The following is a 22,623-nucleotide window of genomic DNA, read 5'->3' as shown; positions in this document are numbered from 1 at the left end:
GCCATTTTCCATCTGAGCATTGAATTTTGGCGAATTCGACTAAAAACCCCATTGAAAACCACCGGCGAATTGCACACGGTGAATCGACAGATATTCGCTGTTTATTTGCAGTGAATTGGCTCCATTGAATAGGGCGAATTGTTTTTTCTGACAGAAAATTCGCTGTTACCCCGGCGAATTGCCAAATTCACTGTAAAATACGACGAATCTGAGGCATTGAATAATGCCCAAAGAAGCAGCGCTAGAACTACAATAAATAAAACTCTGAGTTTAAATATTTACTTTATATAAAATATATTAATAATAACATCACATAAACATACATACTGTACATATATCAATATAAAAATGATAAAATAAATATCTCTCTCGCAGGATGGATGGTATAGCCTAGGGTATCATAAGGCTCTATATGGATGTATCCTATTTCAACAGGTAAGTTCACATGCTATTGTTGCTGTTGTCACTTTTTTAGATGGTACAGGGGAACAAGACTCACAGGTCCCCTCTATTTACACGGTATGCCAATGCAGTGCTGCTGGAGGAGTCTGTAGAGTTGCTATGCAGGAGTTTGTAAATGGAGCCCAGGTCCTCTCTGGTGGTATTGGGCTTCTAATGACCGCTGGAGGATATTGGGAGGCAGGGTCAAGGGTATAGATGTAGTTGTCCTCTCACAGGTGGCTTTTGAATATTGAAATTCACCTGGAGGTATCCAAATGGGTGATTTGTTGGGGGGCCAAAGTGGGTCCTGTATAGATTTGCCCAGGAAGGCAGTGAACTCAAACAGGTGGCTGTGGTTTGTAGCTCCCCTGGAGAAATCTGCCTGGTGGGTGGTGATGGAAGTCCAATAGACAATTCCCCAAGATATCAAAGTCCAATTTAGTGGTCCCCAAAAATGGAAGTAGTATAAAGGAATGGAAGGCAATTTCCAATAGCTTCTTGGTCCAATCCTTTTTCCCCCCTAAAAAAGACACAGCCAGTGGTGAAACGCGTCATCTGTTTGCCTACCACTCCAGGATTGGACCAGAAAGCAATTGGAAATTGCCTTCCATTCCTTTATACTACTGCCATTTTTATATTGATATATGTATGTTTATGTAATGTTATTATTAATATATTTTATATAAAGTAAATATTCAAACTCAGAGAGTTTTATTCATTGTAGCTCCAGCGCTGCTTCTTTGTATGTTTTTTTCTGTAACTTTCATTCGATGATCACTCACCATCAATTGATTTTTCCAAGCAGAGGTGTAAGTGTACACATCCACTCCTGTCGTAGTGCTGGGAATTGGGTGGCGAGGGGGGGGGGGGGGGGGTGCATTTGATGGGGAGGCATTTACTTGCTTGGTAGGAAGCAAATATATGCAGCCTAGCGAGATGGTCTGAATCGGCCCAATGTGTGTACCAATTGTGGTAATGACAGAGTAGTGTAGACAATAGCGAGACGGTCTGAATCGGCCCAATGTGTGTACCAATTGTGGTAATGACAGAGTAGTGTACACATCAGAAGAATGTTTCTGATATAAAGGAAAATGCGCTTGATTGAGAGCGGTGGGAACCAATGGCATCACTAGGGTTGGTGTCCCCCTGTGTAGTAACTCATGTTTCTCTTCCTTCTGCTGCCGACCAATCCCTGCTTTGGACTCCTGGTCAGCTGAGTCCAATAAAGGACCAACTCTTGTTTGGTGGGCTATTTAAACTGCTCTTGTGATCAGTTGCTGTCAGCTCGTGGTTGCTGGGGATTCTCCTGAGTTCCAGATGTTTCAGATGATACTTCATCTGCTCAGGAGCATAAATAGAATTTTGTGGGCTCTATAGCAAAATCTTGATAGGGATCCCACCCTGCTATTGTCAATACAAAGCCCCTTAAACGGGCAGGAGGGTGAGGGGGAGTAACGGAGAGGCTATTGGGGATAGAAAGAGAGAGAGGAAGTGGATAAGGGGGAGAGAGACAGGGTTTCCTGGAAAAAGACGGAGTAAAAGATTCAAGAGAGCGAGAGGGTGTCAGGGAAATAATGAGATAAGAAAGGTGGAGAAAAGTGGGAGGAGTAAAACTCTAGGTCCAGTGCCCTGAGCTGTACAGACAAACTAAACAGCCAATGGAGGAGGCTAAAGGCTAAAAATGACAATAATGTAATAAAGAAAAATGGGTATTTGGAAGAAACCGCAATACTCTGTACAAGGCAGATTCTCACATAGGTAACTGCCTTTGATCTCACTTAAACTTTCATTGATCCTAATCAGCATATTGTAAATTAACTTTCTTATGATCTCACCTTTCCACTGAAATGAACACAAATTTCTTCTTGTTTTGTAAGATCAAGATTCCACCGAAAATAACCAGGTTTTCGGCACACGGTAGCAGTGTAATTCCCTTGGACTGGCTTCCCATATGTGTACCTAAGAGAGATGTGATGAGTAAACAGTACAGTATATCACTTGTAAACTATCTGTTAGTGGAATCAGGGGCATATGCAAGTAGCCTCAGGGTATACCCTGCAGCTAATTACCACAACGGCTCTATATAAGTAGCTTGAGGCTGTAGTCAGCGCAGCAGCTAATTGAATACGCTCCTTACAGACGGAGACACAGTACATTGGCCGAAAAACTGGAAAATACAAAATAAAATCCTGGCATCACATGAATAATAAAGATATTATACTCAAACCCTATTCTACTAATAGCATGCTGATTACACAAACTATGGATTATATATAGAAGAAGGTTATACTGTAGGAGCATCACAGATTGATTTATATTAACAAATATAGACAAAGATCCAAATAACGATTTCCTACATGATTAGGAGCAAGTGTTATTATAATGCAGGAATCTATGGGAATAGTCCTGCATTATTCTTCTCCGCACATTATCTACTTTTCTAGCAGTACTAGATGTACATTAGTATAGAAATTCAGGAATACGGTTGTGATAACCACAGGTGTAGGTTGGTTGTGTTCTCTTACCGGTGGTGCCGCTTGGATGGTGCTGCTTCTTCTATGTCATAGAGCACTGGTTCCCAACCCTGGTCCTCAAGTACCCCCAACAGTGCACGTTTTCCAGGTCTCCACACAGAATCACAAGTAACATAATTAGCTCCACCTGTGGATCTTTTAAAATGTGTCTGAATAATGAGTGCACATGCTGGGTCACCTCGAAAACGTGCACTGCTGGGGGTACTTGAGGACCAGGGTTGGGAACCACTGTTATAGAGGATTGGAGGCAGGAGATTCAGTGTGGTTCAAAAAGGGTTAACACTTTATTTGCACCAACCTGGACAACCTGTTGCTTCTAATATCAGTACATATTACTTAATGACAGTAAATCATTTACCACGTGCTCTGACTAACTACAACTCCAGGGAATCGCTACATTCTACGGTTCTAACCAAAACGCTACATGCTAATCTGTATAACTCGCTTCTGTCCGTTGATACTATAAGACAGTCTAAACTTCACATTCAATGGAACATAACCTGAGTATCACATTTGCATAAATCAAACAACACATATAATTACTAGTGCATAGATAAAGATAAACAGGACTGGTTATTGCATAGGTAACGATAAACAGATAATATTAGGTATTATTGCGCAATAATTAATATTTTTGGTACTCTTTACTTAGAAGGGCGCCCATCTCGGCCATCTCGGGCATTGAATGCACTAAAAAATCAGGTGCGACAGACGAGATGCCCGAGATTTCCCATAGGGAACAATGTTAAATGTCTCAATTGACCCGATTTTCCTGTTCAATGCCTCAATTGACCCAATTTTTCCATAGGAAACAATGTTAAATGGGCCACAGAGGCCAAATAGGCACCCTGAAGTGAATAATGGCCACCCGAATTGTTAATGCCACCCCACGATCAACGTCAACCCGAAGCGTGGCGAGCGCAGCGAGCCCGCGAGGGGCGGCGGTACGCGTCCTACGACCTTTTCATACCCCCACTATCCACGTCGGCGTGGAGTTGAGAATAGAAAGTGTGGCGAGCGCAGCGAGCCACCGAGCCCGAAGCGTGGCGAGCGCAGCGCGCCCCGCGAGGGGACGCGGATACCTTCACAGGTATCCGCGTCCCCTCGCGGGCTTCACAGCTGTCCGCGTACCCTCGCGGGGCTCGCTGCGCTCGCCACGCTTCGGGCTCGGTGGCTCGCTGCGCTCGCCACACTTTCTATTCTCAACTCCACGCCGACGTGGATAGTGGGGGTATGAAAAGCTCGTAGGACGCGTACCGCCGCCCCTCGCGGGCTTGCTGCGCTCGCCACGCATCGGGTTGACGTTGATCGTGGGGTGGCGTTAACAATTCGGGTGGCCATTATACACTTCAGGGTGCCTATTTGGCCTCTGTGGCCCATTTAACATTGTTTCCTATGGAAAAATCGGGTCAATTGAGGCATTGAACAGGAAAATTGGGTCAATTGAGACATTTAACATTGTTTCCTATGGGAAATCTCGGGCATCTCGTCGGTTGATCGCACCCGATTTTTTAGTGCATTCAATGCCCGAGATGCCCGAGATTTTTTACTAACGATGCCCACGATCAAAATCGTGGGCGCCCTTCTAAGTAAAGAGTACCATATTTTTCTAGTGCACTTGTTATGGAGTGATATCACTGTAGTCCTTGCCCAAAGTGTCCCTTCTATTGGGTATAAAACAGAGTCTTTGGCATGAGAGTTCAACCATCCCTCAGAATTGTAGGAGTGACTAAAGCGCCTTTAACAGTCAGTTCCTTGCCCCAAATAGGTATTTGTAATCCACCGGGTTATATATGCTGTTAAACTCAGTTAAGTGCCTCCTTGAGAGTTCCTTGGCTGTATGAGAAGCCCCAGATCTCAATGGCTCAACTATAAAGGGTGCTGCTTGTCCATCAATTCAACAAGGGATTCCCTCCTGTCCTTACTGCTATTCAGGCAGATGGCAGCAGAGGGATTAATTGGTCCCAATCCCTTTTCTAACCCTCTCTCGCTCCTTCTAGGGGTTAATCTTCAGATGAATAGCCTTTACGTGCCTTTGCTTCTTACTGAGGTGTGGGGTCTGGGCAGTGGGGTGCTCTCCCAAGGAGGGGCTATAGTGGGGGCCACTCAGTGCCACAGACTTGGGGGTGTTATCAGGGACTCACTGAGGGGTCTCACTGCTCCAGTCCCGGCATCCCTCCTTCTCTGGTCCCGGCCGTCTGCTGTTCCAGCGGTGGTGCTGCCGCTCTAAACTCTAAACTAAAGCTGCGGACACTTTGCGGCGCCTTATAAATAAACGTACTACTACTACTACTGCGGTCTCTTCCTGCCCCCAGCTGCCCTGTCCATCAGCGTCACTCTTGGCCCATCCTGGCACTTCCACCACACTTGCCGCCTCGGGAGTCGTGACCCCCGCTCCGGTCTCAGCAGGTGTGGCGCACTCCTCCCAGCGCCCATGCAAGTCACTCCTGAGCTGCGCTTCTGATGCCCGGCTGTCACTCCCGGCACGCATCTCTGGCTCAGCTCTGCTCACTCCACGCTTCTCTCCCCTCCGCTCTTCATGCTGCTTCCCGCCTCCAGCCCTCCTGCCCCTTGACCCCCCACTTCCTGCATCTCCTCAGGCGCCCGACTTTTTGGTCTACAGCATGATGGTTGACAGTCATTTGGTTGATACTATTAGGTTGACATGGCAAAAGGTCGACATGGGTCTAGGTCGACATGGTTCAAGGTTGACATGGTTCAAGGTTGAAAGGTTGTTAGTTCGACAGTTCGTTAGTTCGACAAGTCATTAGTTCGACAGTGTCTAGGTCGACAGTCAAAAGGTCGACATGGGGTTTTCAGCATGATGGTTGACAGTCATTAGGTTGATACTATTAGGTTGACATGGCAAAAGGTTGACATGGGTCTATGTCGACAGTCAAAAGGTCGACATGGGGTTTTCACAGTTTTTTGAGCCAACATGTGCCGACAGGCAGTATTTCATGCCCTACCAGACACTAGGGCATGGTGGGAGAATAAAATAGTGTGCCAAGTGTAACAAGGCACCGTAAATGATGATGCGAGGGGATGCGGCGCACTTTAAACTGTGTCCATGTCGACTGTGTTGACATTCAGGTAAAAAACTGTGAAAAACCCAGTGTCGACATTTTGAATGTCGACCTAGACATTGTCGAACTAATGACCTGTGGAACTAACGACCTGTCGAACTAATGACATTTCGACCTATAACCATGTAGACCTTTTCCCATGTCAACCTTTTCCCATGTCAACCTAATGGTGTCGACCATCATGCCGTAGACCAAATGATCCCAACCCGGAGGGACACAATGCTCTGTGCCTGGACTTTCCTCTTAATTTATGATTGCCATCACCTGTGGTAAAACACCTTTCTTATACATTAAGCTGCTCAAAACAGGTGATGGCAGTCATACATTCAGAAGGAAGTCCCTGAACAGAGCATTTTGTCTCTCCTGGAGAGGGTCATGTTGGGAGGTATGGTTTTATTGTTTCTGTGCAGGATAAATACTGGCTGCTTTATTTTTACACTGCAATATAGATATCAGTTTGAAGTACAAACCCCACCCAAATCTAACTCTCTCTGCACGTTACATCAGTCCCACCTGCAGTGCACATGGTTTTGTCCATAAGAGAGTGATTGTGCCTTTTCGAGTGAACTAGAATAACCCTCTAGGTGTCAGAAACTGTGGGGTTGGCATCTGGGCATGAGGCCCCCGGGCTGTTCTGGCTGGAATGTCTCAGGGGATCACTTCTTAAATACACAGTCACTCTTTATATAATGTTTGTTTATTATTTACGTATGCACATTTTTTCACACACTCTCTACCTCTGAACACATAGTAGGGATCTTCATACTTATAATTTCTTCACTTTACTATCACTATTCTCTATTGTGATGCCCTGGGGGGTCCTTGGCTGGATCATGTTTCAGGGTTAACTGCGCCCCAGGTGGTGACCCCATAGTGTTAGGGACCTGCTCGACAAGAGGTGACCTGGACGATTGGTGGGCTGGGCAATATCACTGGCCAATGATATACCAACAACCTCTTATGATAGATTATATTGTAATGATCGCATAGTGCATCTGCACCCCCTCTGTCTCTGTGTACACCACTTTATTCTCAGCCAATGGCACCTTTCACTACTGAAAAGTTAGAGCCATTTTCCCTCATTAGGTCGACACAAGGATTAGGTCGACTTGAGGAAGGTCGCCATGGGGTTTTCACTTGTTGCCAACATGTGCCGACAGGCGGAATTTCATGACCTACCATCCACTAGAGCATGGAGGGAGAATAGAATAGAGGCACCCTGCCCGAAGCATGGTGAGCTCAGCAAGCCAATGCGAGGGAACGCAGTGCCCTGATACGGTGCCCATGTCGGCTGTGTCGACATTCGGGACAAAAAAACCTTGCAAAACCCATGTCAACCTTTTGACTGTCTACCTAATGCTTGTGTCGACCTAATGACTCTGTCAACCTAAAGCAATGGTGACCTTAAGTGGTTGACCGAATGCATGTCGACCAAATGATCCCAACCCAGAAAATCAAATGATGTTCAGGAAGTACAAACTACATTATGCACTAGAAAAATGTGCCAACAATCACCACACAACTGGTCAAATCCGTAACTAGAGTTTATGTAAAAAAAAAAAATGCCGAAAAATCAAAACAAAAAAACTTTATTCGCACTACACATATTGGCCCTTATTCTGATCGGTGCGGATATATCCGCGTGTGTTCGGTCCGCCGATGTTTTGTGTCTGCGCATGTGCAGAGGCGTCTCTGTGCATGTGCGAGCGGGGCGTATGGCCAAATTCCGCATGATATGTGAACACTCCGAACAGGGGGTGGAGAGGGGCGTGAAGGGCTATTTGGGCTCATTACCATATGCATACGCCCCGCGTTTCATGGGAGTTCCCATGAAAACGCTGGGCGTACGTATGGTAATGCGGCCGTGACGCACGTGAAGGGGGCGGACATATGACAACGCCGGATGTCAGCTGCCCGCCCAGATCTCTGCTTTTGCACGGAAAAATGTCCGTGTGGTCTGAGGTTGCGGGTGCTGGTGGAGCACTCGGTCCTGCATTCGATGGTCTGCGACCAACGAATGATGGGGGAGGTTCCCTTAGATGGAGGAGGCGTATTCCGTGAAAAATACACGTGCGGTCCGTTCGGACAGCTTCTTACCGCGTACGGACGGAGTTGGCGATCCGTATGGAAGGCGGGGTTTCGCACGCACGGTTCTGGCCGCATAATCGGCTCCGGCCGCACCGATCAGAATAAGGGCTATTAAACGTATGATGAAAATATGACATAATTGTCTTACATTCCATCTGCAATGTTGTTACATAAATTGACTTAAATGACCCACTCACCTTCCACATAACTGAACCGAGACGTGGTCACTGTTGAACATAACATACTTAGGGAACTGAAGGGTGGCCTCAAATTTTGGAAGCACTGTAGTGATAAATTGGAAAGAAGTCAAAGGTGACTCAGGAACCCATTCTACATATTGCAGCATAGAAAGGTTCCTTACCATATTCCTCCACACTGAATGTATGGACTATGTTATCCACCCGAATAGAATAATCCCCCAGCTGGGGCTCGGAGGAGAGAGGAAGGGAGAGCTCTGCAATCCCCTGACGGAGACTCACATTCAGCCACTGACCAATCCGGTTCTTGCTTGGATCCTATAAGAAAGCCATAATACATTCATCTCATCTTAGACACAGTATACATTTCCTCATAATATTGGGTACCCCATTCCTTGTTCTGTGGGGGAAGTCATGTTTGTTAGCATCTTACATCATTTTGTGAATGCCCAAATGGATAATACCTAACAATGTATTGAGCACAAAGTACTGTACTACACTCATTTCAGTGTAACAGAAAGGGGCCAAAAACCAGTATCCCTCCAAGTGTCCCACTGGGTAATAACCTGGCTCTCTGAACACTGTATAATTAGGAGATTACATTGGAAGCAAAGCTTCCTTTATGTAGGGCTGGGCCAGCCCACTGGCGGTCCACATGGGAAATCCCCAGAGGTCCTCAATAACTGGGGCCTCCTCTAATATGGGCCTAGTATTACATTGTGCACTTGAATTATACATCACATGTATAACACAACATATTGCACAGGACTATGGTGTATTCCCTGTAGTACATTGCTGGTATTAGTCTGGTACATTGTAATACTCGTACTGTCAGTACTTACTATTTGTATTTATAAAGTGGTCCAAATCATGCCCTCTATAATGGTAAAACAAGCCATATAACGGTTGGCCACACCCCCTCTGGAGACCAGACACACCCCTAAACATGGCTTCCTATCACTGCATTCCCTTAGTGAGCCTGCCTTCCCCACAGTCTGACACTGCATTTAAGGAACAGCCTCTGGGACAATTGTCACTACACTGAGTTCCTTTCCTCATATATACAGCATATTACATTGCAGATTTCATGAAGTTTTGGTACTTGTTTCCTAGCACGGCGCCACCGATGTCATTTGTATGGCATCGGGTCGGTGCGACCGATTCTACCTAAATTTGTATTGTACAGCCACCCTGATGGCTGATTACAATGTTAAATGCCCCCCCTCAGACCCGATTTTTAATTGTATACCCACCCTGATGGGTAATTACTATGTCAAATGCCCCCCATTGTTAATGTCACGCCACGATCAACGCCAACCCAAAGCGTGGCGAGCGCAGTGATCCCGCGAGGGTCGGCGGTACGCGTCCTCCGACCTTTTCATACCCCCACTATCCATGTCGGCATGGAGCTGATGTTTTATAGTGTGCCGAGCGAAGCATGGCGAGCGCAGCGAGCCCCTCAAGGGGACGCGCATTACTTCATATTACACGTCTGCTCGCCACGCTTCGGGCTTGGTGGCTCGCTGTGCTCGTCACACTATATAAAATATAGTGGGGGTATGAAAAGGTCGGAGGACGCGTACCGCCGCCCCTCCCGGGCTTGCTGTGCTCACCACGCTTCGGGTTTACGTTGATCGTGGCATTGCGTTACCATTGGGGGGGCATTTAATAATAATATAACATAACATAATAATTAACGATCAGTGTGGATATACAATTTAAAATCGGGTCTGGGGGGCATTTAACATTGGGTCCAATGTAAAATCGGGTCTGAGGGACCATTTAACATTGGGTCCAATGCAAAAATTGGGTAGGTCTCGTCGCAATGCATCGCATGCCATTGTAATGGCATGCGATGCGACCGATTTTAAAATTGTACAGGAATGTCTTTTAAGCCCGAAAATTGGGACAATTGGGTCTGATCGGTTCCCATCGCATACCTTAAGTTATGGTATGCGATGGGACCCGACGGGCGCCGTGCTAGGAAACAAGTACCGAAATTTGTTCTTTCTATTTTTAATTAGTAATTAGTAATAAAGTTTTTACCTGCAGCTCAACAACTGGAAACTGAAAAAGAAAAAAAAAATCCATTTATAAATAAACCCATATAATTAAATTACAGTACTGAAAATGTGCTTTGTGTGACTGGCAATGTTAGCCTGTAGTATATATACGTTTACTCCATGGTCATTGTCAGTATTTGGGACCATCACACTGTCCCTCCCACAGGCAGCAGTGTCCCACGGGGGTGGAGTGACGGCAGTTGGGAGTCCCTATGGTAAGCAGAGCAGTGGTGAATAAATGCTCTGTTTACTATGGGAGACATAGGGGATGGGGGCATGCCAGCAGAGTGCTGACCATGCCCCCATAGTGACAAAAATAGAACATCTCACGTGAGCATCATTCCTGTGAAGCCCCACCCCTTTCAATAAGCCCATGCCCATTTTAAGCACCAAATATGTTGGGACATATGGTGCTATTTCATTCTTCTTTTACTCAAATGCTAAAATATTATTATTTGTGATGTGTCAAATGTTATCAACACAATCAACACATATATATATACACTTATTCCAAATTTCCTTGTCATGGCTGAAAAATGCAGGGGGTCGCGGAGCTTTGATCCAATGCGGTGTACTGCAATGCAACACAGATCACTAGTGCAGCAGGATGAATAAATCTTCTGCCATCTAAACTCTGTATCTAACGCTCCCCAATATTTGGGTACAGAGATATTATTATCAGCAGCACACAATATTAAGTTAGCAGTAATTCATATTTAGCGATCAGACATTCTGAAGGACATTATGCCAACACGTGTTTCACTGTTCAAAACAACTTTGTGTTTCTGCATAAGTGATGATAAATAATGTAAAATACATTCATAAGTTGTTAGATGTTTAAGAACAAAAAAGGAATATTATATGGGAACATTATCCTATATAATAAAAAGCTGCTCCTCATCTCTAAGGGGGAAATGAAAGTTTTGTGCACACTAGATCTCACAATTCCTTCTGACATTACTGTTATGCTGTTTAGAAAAACTGTGGTAGCACAAGAAGTTGTGCAAGAAAGGATGTTACACTGTGTGAGTGCACACTATAAGACAATTTCTATTTTCGTTCAATGTATTGAAATGATGTATTTAATAAAATTTACTTTTTAATAAACTTTTCTTTAAAAAAATTCCCCTATGTCTTGATTCCTTTTAATTTTTATGGAAACAAAAGAGGATTGATTCTTTATAGGTGAAATAAAGAGTTTAAAATCATATACATATAGACATGGTGCTCATACAAGGAAATAAGAGAGTGTAAAGGATAAAGTGTTAAAAAGATGTCAGAGCCCGTTGTCTGCTGCGTTGTATTTGATTATTTTTAAGGTGTCTGTTAGGTCTGTTGTGTACATACACTATTGCCTAAATTGGCTTACAGACCAAATTTCCACCTTTAGGTATACTTTATACAGGGATAAGTGCTAGTTAGCAATTTTCAGTTTTTAATATTCAATTTTCAATAGTTGGCATCCAACTTAGCATTATCCTCTTTTTGAGGAGAGGTGTGTTTTGGATTCTAATTTCAGTTTTTAGCTCTGCCAGAGCTTGAGATTATGTTGCCCCTGTTGGTAATTTTTAGGGGGGGAGATTGCGTGAATTAATAATTTCTGTGTGTGGTTCTTGTTAGCATAGGTCACTCTAAGAATTCCTTTGTGTTTATTTCAAAGGTTTCTTATTAATAGTGACTTGCACTTCCCCGTCCGGGTGGGTGCTGGTGTCAGCCTTTGTTTGGGTACTTAGGTTGCAAGTTTTATATATGACAACCTATATTGTTGGATATTTTCCCTTCTTTATTTTTGGGATTATTTCTCCTTTAAGCATCAATCTGCACTTTCCTGTCTGGATATATGGAGAGTTGTACTTCCTTGTTTAAATAGGCAGGGATTCGTATTTCCCTGTCTAAACAGGTGCGGACACCAATCTTCTATGTGTACACATTGGTTTATACCTTCATCATATTTTGAAAGTATGTTTATTTTCAGTGCTTCAAATAGCTTTTATTGCAAGCTTATTTCTATGTGGTTCGTATATTTGAACTTGTGCAGCTGGGTGTATTTACCCTGTTGATTTTATTTCCCCAGCAAGGGTTAATATTCCAGTGATTTTATTCCCCCAGCAAGGGTTAGGAGAGGCGCTTTCACTATTCCCTTTGTATTCCCCAGCAAGGGTTAGTATTCCCCCTTTGGGTAAGCACTGTCGCTGATTCCCTATATATACACACAGATTCAATTTTTACTCAGTAACATACTGGTTCATATGTGCTTTCACTGGTAGAGTCTTCCAGCTTAAGTCAATATTAACACTGTTTTTCCTTCACACACACTTTAAAGTATTCTCCCAATTTACATTGTATGCATTTATATCATTTTTAGTAGCTGAAGGACAGGTTCTGGTAGCTCTGTGGTTCATATATTTGAACTTGTGCAGCTGGGTATATTTGCCCTGTCAATTTTATTTCCCCAGCAAGGGTTAATATTTCAGTGATTTTTCCAGCAAAAGTTGGGAAAAGCGCTTTCCCTGTTCCCTTTGTATTCCCCAGCAAGGGTTAATGTTCCCCCTTTGGGTAAGCGCTGTCACTGATTCCCTGTATATACACACAGATTCAATTTTTACTCAGTAACACACTAATATGTGCTTTCACTGATAGAGTCTCCCAGCTTAAGTCAATATTAACACTGTTTCCCTTCACACACACTTGAAAGTATTCTCCTGATTTACATTGTATACATTTGTATCATTTTTAGCAGCTAGAGGACGGGCTCTGATAGCTCGACGCGCGTTTCACCTAATGAGGCTTTTTCAAGACCCTGGTCTTGAAAAAGCCTCATTAGGTGAAACGCGCGTCGAGCTATCAGAGCCCGTCCTCTAGCTGCTAAAAATGATACAAATGTATACAATGTAAATCAGGAGAATACTTTCAAGTGTGTGTGAAGGGAAACAGTGTTAATATTGACTTAAGCTGGGAGACTCTATCAGTGAAAGCACATATTAGTGTGTTACTGAGTAAAAATTGAATCTGTGTGTATATACAGGGAATCAGTGACAGCGCTTACCCAAAGGGGGAACATTAACCCTTGCTGGGGAATACAAAGGGAACAGGGAAAGCGCTTTTCCCAACTTTTGCTGGAAAAATCACTGAAATATTAACCCTTGCTGGGGAAATAAAATTGACAGGGCAAATATACCCAGCTGCACAAGTTCAAATATATGAACCACAGAGCTACCAGAACCTGTCCTTCAGCTACTAAAAATGATATAAATGCATACAATGTAAATTGGGAGAATACTTTAAAGTGTGTGTGAAGGAAAAACAGTGTTAATATTGACTTAAGCTGGAAGACTCTACCAGTGAAAGCACATATGAACCAGTATGTTACTGAGTAAAAATTGAATCTGTGTGTATATATAGGGAATCAGCGACAGTGCTTACCCAAAGGGGGAATACTAACCCTTGCTGGGGAATACAAAGGGAATAGTGAAAGCGCCTCTCCTAACCCTTGCTGGGGGAATAAAATCACTGGAATATTAACCCTTGCTGGGGAAATAAAATCAACAGGGTAAATACACCCAGCTGCACAAGTTCAAATATACGAACCACATAGAAATAAGCTTGCAATAAAAGCTATTTGAAGCACTGAAAATAAACATACTTTCAAAATATGATGAAGGTATAAACCAATGTGTACACATAGAAGATTGGTGTCCGCACCTGTTTAGACAGGGAAATACGAATCCCTGCCTATTTAAACAAGGAAGTACAACTCTCCATATATCCAGACAGGAAAGTGCAGATTGATGCTTAAAGGAGAAATAATCCCAAAAATAAAGAAGGGAAAATATCCAACAATATAGGTTGTCATATATAAAACTTGCAACCTAAGTACCCAAACAAAGGCTGACACCAGCACCCACCCGGACGGGGAAGTGCAAGTCACTATTAATAAGAAACCTTTGAAATAAACACAAAGGAATTCTTAGAGTGACCTATGCTAACAAGAACCACACACAGAAATTATTAATTCACGCAATCTCCCCCCCTAAAAATTACCAACAGGGGCAACATAATCTCAAGCTCTGGCAGAGCTAAAAACTGAAATTAGAATCCAAAACACACCTCTCCTCAAAAAGAGGATAATGCTAAGTTGGATGCCAACTATTGAAAATTGAATATTAAAAAACTGAAAATTGCTAACTAGCACTTATCCCTGTATAAAGTATACCTAAAGGTGGAAATTTGGTCTGTAAGCCAATTTAGGCAATAGTGTATGTACACAACAGACCTAACAGACACCTTAAAAATAATCAAATACAACGCAGCAGACAACGGGCTCTGACATCTTTTTAACACTTTATCCTTTACACTCTCTTATTTCCTTGTATGAGCACCATGTCTATATGTATATGATTTTAAACTCTTTATTTCACCTATAAAGAATCAATCCTCTTTTGTTTCCATAAAAATTAAAAGGAATCAAGACATAGGGGAATTTTTTTAAAGAAAAGTTTATTAAAAAGTAAATTTTATTAAATACATCATTTCAATACATTGAACGAAAATAGAAATTGTCTTATAGTGTGCACTCACACAGTGTAACATCCTTTCTTGCACAACTTCTTGTGCTACCACAGTTTTTCTGTACATCCAGTTACCGTGAGTGGCACCCCCGCCAGTGATATTTAAATAGCGGGCAATACGGGTCCAAATAACATTAGCGACCCACTTAGAGTGTGCAGACAATATCCCTACCCGTCCTTTCCTTATCGTTGTTATGCTGTTTAGACTGACTTTTATTACCAAAGGGGAGAAAAATAATTTGTTGGTCTGCGACCATCGAATGATTTCTCTCCTCTTTGGCTGCATGCAAGGGGATGTATTCGAGTACACATGCCCTCGCATGCTAGTGAGGGTATTCGGTGGTGGTGCGGGGGTGGGGAATTTGGCAGGGTGGCGCTTAATTGTTCGCTAGCCTAGGAATACACGCAGCATAGTGAACTGGTCAGAATCAAGGCCACAATGTGCGTTAAGTGTATCCTCTTTTCTATGTTTAACCCTTTGAGTGCCAACATCATCTGAGCGATGTACAAAGTAAGCTCTAAATTGCCAGCATCGCTCACATTTGTTTTATAAATTCAATTAAAAAATGTTGCGTGTAAAAGATTGTATTCCCTATATAAGGTTAACATTACAGGTCATTATGATGAATAAAAATGTTGATTTGGCAATTTTCACACCTACTTTGACAAATTCACTTGGCACTCAAAGTTCATCTGCGTCCTTTTATTCCTGCTGTTTGACCATGTATATTCATGTATACAGTATGTTATATTGATTCCTAAGCTTTGCATCTTCTTTATCTTTTCAGTACATGTGTGTGTATTTTTTCATATGTGGATTTTCAATATAATGACATGAATCTTTTTTTTTTTTTTTTGTCCACGCTTACTGTACCTGTCTATGCTCTGGCTGCAGATCCTCATTGAGAGAAAGAATTCTGAATTTCACTGCAAAAATATACACACAGAGTAAATGTATCATTCTGAAACTATGAAGGTTCGTAAAGGTTAGAAAGTAAGTACCAATATTTATTCAATCAACCAGTGCATGTAAAGATGGACTTTAATGTTGTATTTTAAATTACCCTCCATCAGCTAAAATGAAGATGATTTAAATGAACTTGTTAATATCCATAATGTAGAATTACTTTTGTTACAAAGTTTAGCCAACATTCGTTTCATGCAAAATCAATTCCCATATTACTGTATATAGGGTCTTCCATATTCGTGTTATGCATCTGTTTAATAATATCAAATGTGTATATAAAAAGATAGTTTCCCAATGTATTCCCACACAAAACATTGAAAACAAAAGCATGAGGACATAACTGGGATAGTTTATTTAGGAGAGTGATTTCCACTATTTTCTATTCGATTTTCCATTCGATGTGCACTCGATTTGCTTTCAGATCAACACTGGCTTCAGGCAGGAGATGGACATCGAATCGAATGTTGCAGCGAACACATTAGATTTGCATTATCTACATTAGATTTGCACTATATAGTCATGGCTGCCAAGACTATTTTTCTATTCAATTTACACTACACAGGAGTGCACATTGGGATTGAATCTGGATCTAATGTAAAAAAAAACAATCGATTTTCTTTTCGATTTTGCTTCTATAAGCAAAATTGAATAGAAAAATAGTGCCTATCTCACCGTGTGTATGCTCTAGAAGATTTGATTGCTATGCAATCTTTGCTAACTCATGTGCTATTTACATACAATTCATACTATCTACGTTCAATCTTCACTATACAGTCATTGCTGCACTGTCTATTTGGCTTTTCGATGTCAGCTGAACGGAAGCGCCCATCAGCATTGAATCAGGATAGAAAGCTTAAAAACATGTTCTATCTCCATTCAATGTCTATGCAAACCCAATTTAATTTTCACTATATAGTCAAAATCGAATGTCAATTTGTACCGTGTGTACACAGCATTACTGTAAGTTGCCGTTACTAAATTAAGAGATCTACACTTCTCATTTGACTTTCATTCTATTTTTATTTAAAAAACAAAACATTAAAAAAGTTTGAATTAGTAAACTGTTGTTCCCTTCTCCAATTGCAGACCCACCTGTTTGTCCTGGTTTGTACACAGGTTTGTCTGTCTGGACCAGTGTACTGGTTCTTTCCTTCTTCACAAGAACTTTAGTACTTTTGGAAATGACCTCTTTTGCATTTTCAATGGAGACTGTCAGTGTTCCGACCTGGTCCGCACTTTTAGATGGATGAGGAACCTATAACAATGAATCAAGTGGGTTTGCTATGAATTTGCCAGAACCTGAACTGTCTGAAACATACAGTACCATGACTATAAAATGTATCTAATAACTTTGGGAGTTTCCTTGTTTTTTGTATTTTATAACATATATAAAATATTCTGTAATGTCAAATATAGATAACTGAAAAAACAGGCAGCAATTCATTTCTTCTTCGCTTATTAAGTAGTACCTGAATAAATCCTGCTTTACTCAATTGTTTTTAACAGACATATAATTAATCTATTGCTGTTCAGTGGATTCAATTAACCTTCCGGTTTCCGGCAATCTCAATCCGATATGATATATCGATATATGTCCTCCTGTCCGCCGCTGCCCGTACGCTCCCGCCAGCTCCCGTACCCTCTGGCCATCTCCCGCCGCTGCCCATACCTGGCTTGCCGCACTCACTTGTCCTGCCGCCGAGTGCAGCTTACCCGGCCCTGTCCAGCCTCCCTCCGCCTGCTGCCGCTGTGCTCACCTGGTCCCCGCGCCGGCCGGATGAGCATCAATCAGCGGCCAAATCCGAAGTCAGATTTGGTCGCTGCATTGAGTGATGGATGCCGGATCAATTCCGGCAAAAGAATGTCTGAATGGATCCGGCATCAATTGAATATACCCTATTGTGTGCAATGTAACAATTTGCACTGTCGCCCATGATTGTAAGAAGATACAAACCTAAGGCCTCAGGAACTCGTTCACATTTGAACGCACTTTCCTACGAAAAATGTAGACGCCAAGTATGCCTGGACACGGCTATGTCCGTGCTGTCTGAAATCAACTGCGGGAATGAAGATGGGGTTGTTCACTGGGATTTATATAGCGCACAGATCTTGCAAGAATCCAAAAGCGGGTTGCATACAAACATGAGCTAGGTCCTCAGATCGCTACAATCCTGTTGGCATACTGCTGGAGTGTGAAGACGTGCCATACAGTGTGAAAGAGATGCTAGAGTCAGAAGTTGTTACCCATGGTGCTGAAGCCCCTACTCATCAATTTGGCAGTAATCATAAATTAATAGGGCAATCCAGCAAAATGGTGCAGCCATATATCCTGCACCATATGTTGCAAAAATGATAAATACTTATAATTTTTTTATATTTTATAGAGTTAAAAAGGAATCAGTCAGCCTCAGTGGTCCATTCACTTCTTTATTCAGAATTTACCTTGAGTGGAACACAACTGAATACGGAGTCCTGCTGGAAGTTCCTGTCTATGAGCGTTGTGTTCTGGTCACCCAGCTTTAGGGACAGCTGCACCCTGCTCTCTCCCTGAGCTCCCTCCAGGTGTAAACAGACATGTTCTGGATGTTGGGAGCGAAACTCCGAGGGGAAGATGACAGCGTAATGCCTGAGGATGATACATACAGACAGTAGGTTACACAAATGGTATGTGGCGGTATAATAGATTAGGAACTAAATGATTATTATGATAAAAAATTAGCAAGAACAATAGCAACCTGAAAGCCTGGAATAATCAAAATAAAAAATACTGCCTGTAAAGTCTCAAAACATATAACTATTTTTTTTAGTTATTCTCCCAATGTCTCAGGTGAGTACTGTAAGATATTTTATATCATGTGGTGATCTTGAAGTTATTATGTCAAACAGGGGTGGATTAACAGAGAAGGTGGCCCATTTGGAGACTCTGTATGGGATCCCTTCTCTCTATGATGCCGTAGACCCCAAGGACTGTGCTAAAGTCTACTGTGCAAGCACATGTCACCAGCTGGCTGTTGCTGGGGTCTGTGCTGCTGGGTGAGGGTGCTGTGCTGGGAGAGAGGTGCTGAATCAGACACTTTTTATACAAGGTCCCCCGGCCAAATCCTTATCACCCTGGTCAGCCCTGGCTGGTGTCCCAATAAAGGGGTTTCATCCCCCCCAGGTTTCTCCTGTCCAGGGCTGAAGCCCGGGGCTATCCTCGCAACCCCTGGGCAGTAGATGCTGGGTTGATAGTTTGTGTAAAAAAAATAAAATAAAGAAAATAACACTGGGTTCTGCTGGTGAACTACCTTGTGGGGGAGAGGGTAGGGATGAAGGGGGCAGGATATTGGGGGCAGTGGCTCCTACATGACCTTAGGAGGCGGGGTTTCAATGCTCAAAGGCCTGCCCCGCCAAGGGCCCTGGTACCTCTACAATGCAGTTGACGGGCAGTAAACATAATTGCCTACCCTCCCGGAATGGCCAGGAGGGTCCCGTAAATCGGGTTCCTCTCCCGACCCCCCCGGGAAGGTGGAAAAGTCTCCTGCATTTTCGCTATAGCCCCGGCTCCCCCCTTCCCTGCGATATAAAACTCAGAATTTCGCAGGTCCGCGGGAAGGGGTGTGGCTAAAATTACGCGATTTGTGTCATTTTACAGCATTTTAGCCCATCCCACCATCCACGGACCCGCAAATTGATACGGTGGCCAGTCATGGGGGCGGAGCTTGGTAATGTCGGCCTTGCCCCACCCCCAAAATGTAGCCTCTTCCCACTTCCAGTTCACTCCTCTCCGGGCTTCTCCTGGAGAGGAGTTTTAAAAAGTCGGTAAGTATGGTACTGAGCCAAACGCATGTCGATTATTGGCAACAGTACTGCTCATGCACATACCCCAAGCTTCTATGGACTGTATTGGTTGCAGCCCATAGAAGCTAGGTAGATCTGCACAATAAGGCAAGGAGTGGCTTCCTACAGGAAAGCAGCTTTCTGCCTATCTCAGCCTGGACTGGGACTGCCTTTACAGCAAGTGGCTTCCAAGAGGAAGTCACTGCCAGTCCCTGTGAAGCCAGGACAGTCCCATGGAGTGCGCTCTGGCTTCACTAAGGCTGAACAAATTGATGGATTTTACTTGGAGGCCAGTCCTTCAGCTCAAAGGAAAAATCCCCCACTGGTTGGGGGACATTCTGGCACTGATGTTCTGCACAGCAGCAATGAAAGTACGTGGTTCCCAGTCAGCGTTGGGAGAGGTAGAGGGCAGCTCAGTGGCTGCTGAAAGTCTTGGCTTCCTCCCAGCATGATATGAATAAAAAAAAAAATCACACTTCTACCAAATATGTGGCCACCCCCCATTTCATCAAAAAGTTGGGAGATATGCCAAATGGGGCTGTACGGCACGACTACAGTAATGGTGTGTGACGACATATCTGTATATTGCCACTGAAGACTCCTTCTAGAATGTTGGTTTGGTTTTATTAAATTCCAGTATACAATTATAGCTTTATAAAATATAATGGGGCTCAACAGTGAAGGGAAGCGTCATCTAGTATAATAAATATTCAATGATGTTTAGAATGTGAGTTTATCGGCATTGGGGTTACAGTAGCCTTCTGATAAGTGTGGGACAATTCTACATAGTTCAGCCAGGGACACTCCTTTAATAGAGAATGTCAGCAAGTAACGTGTGACAGTGATAGGTGTCGATTTGGGGGAAAGGAGGAGGTGTGTGGATTAGCTCACAGACAATGTCTAGGTAGACAGTCAATAGGTCGACAACAAAACGTTAACGCGTGCTAGTTAGAATGACATAAGGTCAACTTGCATTAAATTTGCCTGATTTTAAAATCTGGGTAAAATCTCAAAATCTCTCACCTTCTGATATCTCACCCTATTACATCTGGCCCGTAAACTGATTTCTCTGATTATCAGAATAGCATTTTTTTTTTGTAATAGTAGACAGTATTTGAATACTACAGCATGACAATTCTTGCATTCTTCCATTTCCTATTTTCTTCAACTTAAACTATACAGCATCATTAAGGCAAGGAGTGGCTTCCTACAGGAAAGCAGCTTTCTGCCTACAGTATCTCAGCTTTCTGCCTATCTCAGCCCAATCTCAATCTAATTATGACTACGTAGGCATATGGAAGTTTTAATCAAGCCAGTAAATATCATTTTGTGGAAAAATAAATAAATGGCCTCAAATTGCCCCAAAAATGTACTTTTATTCTAGATTATGCACCCCACATTTAATGAAAGCATGTATTTCAGGCACATCGCATACAGTATTGTAGACATTTCGCAACCCCTGGGGCAAAAATGTATAGGGTGTGAAAATCAAAAAAGTGAGAGGTTTTGGGAGAATTTGACCAAAGTTTTAAAGCAGCAATCATTTACCTGCCAAAATCAACCTGTTTTTTTGGTGTAAATGATTGCCGCTTTTAAAAAAATAGGAACACTCTTCCAAAATCTCTCACTTCATGATTCTCACACCCTATTACATTTGGCCCCTGGTGCAATTACTACAAATAGACATTTTTAATAGGATTGGTGAATTCCGTGAGTTTCATGAAACAACTCACAACTTGCAGCTAATTGGATTGAGCACCTTTACTAATACAGTCTAATAATTATTATTCGTTATGTAAAAGCAGCAAATATAACTTATAATAATTATAAATAGTTTCTACAATAAAATATAATAGTTTTATAATAAAGATATTTTTCAGCTAAATATATACATACTGTATTTGAGCATCCACCCAGATGTACAGTACATGTATTATTATTATTTTTATAAGGCGCCACAAGTGTATTGCAGCGCCGTACAATGGGGATACAATGGAACAGTACATGGAGATAAAAGTTAACATTACAGTAAATAAATAACAAAAATAGAGTACATGTAGTAGAGCGCCACAATGCAATACACTCTACAGCATGGGTCCTCAAACTGCGGCCCTCCAGATGTGGTGAAACTACAAATCCCAGCATGCCTTGCCACTGTTTTCCTATAAGGGAGTGTTAAAACTGTGGCAAGGCATCCTGTGAATTGTAGTTTTACAACATCTGGAGGGACGCAGTTTGAGGAACCATGCTCTACAGCTTAGCTGTAAGTATTGAGGACATGATCAACGTAGTACTAGGGGCTGGTGGACAAAGATGGTCGCTGAGTTTTGGGAGAGCTGCGAAATGTGAAGAGAAGAGCTTTGACAACAAAAAGGGAAGAGGGCCCTGCTCTGAGTAGCTTACAATCTAGTGGTCTAATATATATATATATAAATATTACTCACAGTTTTGCTTCCAGCATCCATGAGATCTGCAGTAGGATGAGACCTACAAACAAGGTGTAGGACCCCATGTCTCAGGACTACAGGGCAGATTGTGATTGTGAGCTGTTGTATCATTACTGCATGTTATATTATCACCACACACCCACTCACTGTATTGTGTATCAGTACACAATATGGACATTGAACACAGCAGAACAAATATTTGAGCAATGTTTGGTTATCTCTCAGTGTTTGGATGTGCAGTGGATTTCCACATAGCTAAACAAAGTATTTGTTGTTAAGGTTAAACTTTGGAGGACTTTAGGCAGGAGGAGCCATGTTTTCAGGCAAAGCACCGTAAAGTTAGCTAGTATTTTAGTTTATGCTGAACCATAAAATATTTCAAACTTAAAATTAAAATCCTTTTACTACTTTCA

The 22,623-nt window shown here is 42.6% G+C and overlaps 1 protein-coding gene across 1 annotated transcript in view; it reads right to left on the bottom strand.

Annotated features, from left to right (window-relative positions):
* LOC146009248 (alpha-2-macroglobulin-like) overlaps positions 1-22,365 on the bottom strand; it is a 108,384-nt gene extending 86,019 nt beyond the window's left edge. The window contains exons 1-8 of the mRNA XM_083149415.1: positions 22,208-22,365; positions 18,387-18,570; positions 17,037-17,199; positions 15,852-15,904; positions 10,393-10,413; positions 8,511-8,664; positions 8,347-8,431; positions 2,277-2,400 (exon numbers count right to left, since the gene is read on the bottom strand). Coding sequence (XP_083005541.1) covers positions 2,277-2,400; positions 8,347-8,431; positions 8,511-8,664; positions 10,393-10,413; positions 15,852-15,904; positions 17,037-17,199; positions 18,387-18,570; positions 22,208-22,275 — 852 coding nt within the window. The 5' untranslated portion in view covers positions 22,276-22,365. The remainder of the gene's footprint in view (positions 1-2,276; positions 2,401-8,346; positions 8,432-8,510; positions 8,665-10,392; positions 10,414-15,851; positions 15,905-17,036; positions 17,200-18,386; positions 18,571-22,207) is intronic.
* Positions 22,366-22,623: the final 258 nt, after the last annotated feature.

Source organism: Crinia signifera, chromosome 6 (genome assembly GCF_055691185.1).
Source record: "Crinia signifera chromosome 6, ASM5569118v1, whole genome shotgun sequence".
NCBI classification, from domain to species: Eukaryota; Metazoa; Chordata; class Amphibia; order Anura; family Myobatrachidae; genus Crinia; species Crinia signifera.
Note: the sequence above shows the minus strand (reverse complement) of the source record. Positions and strands in the feature narration are given on the sequence as shown.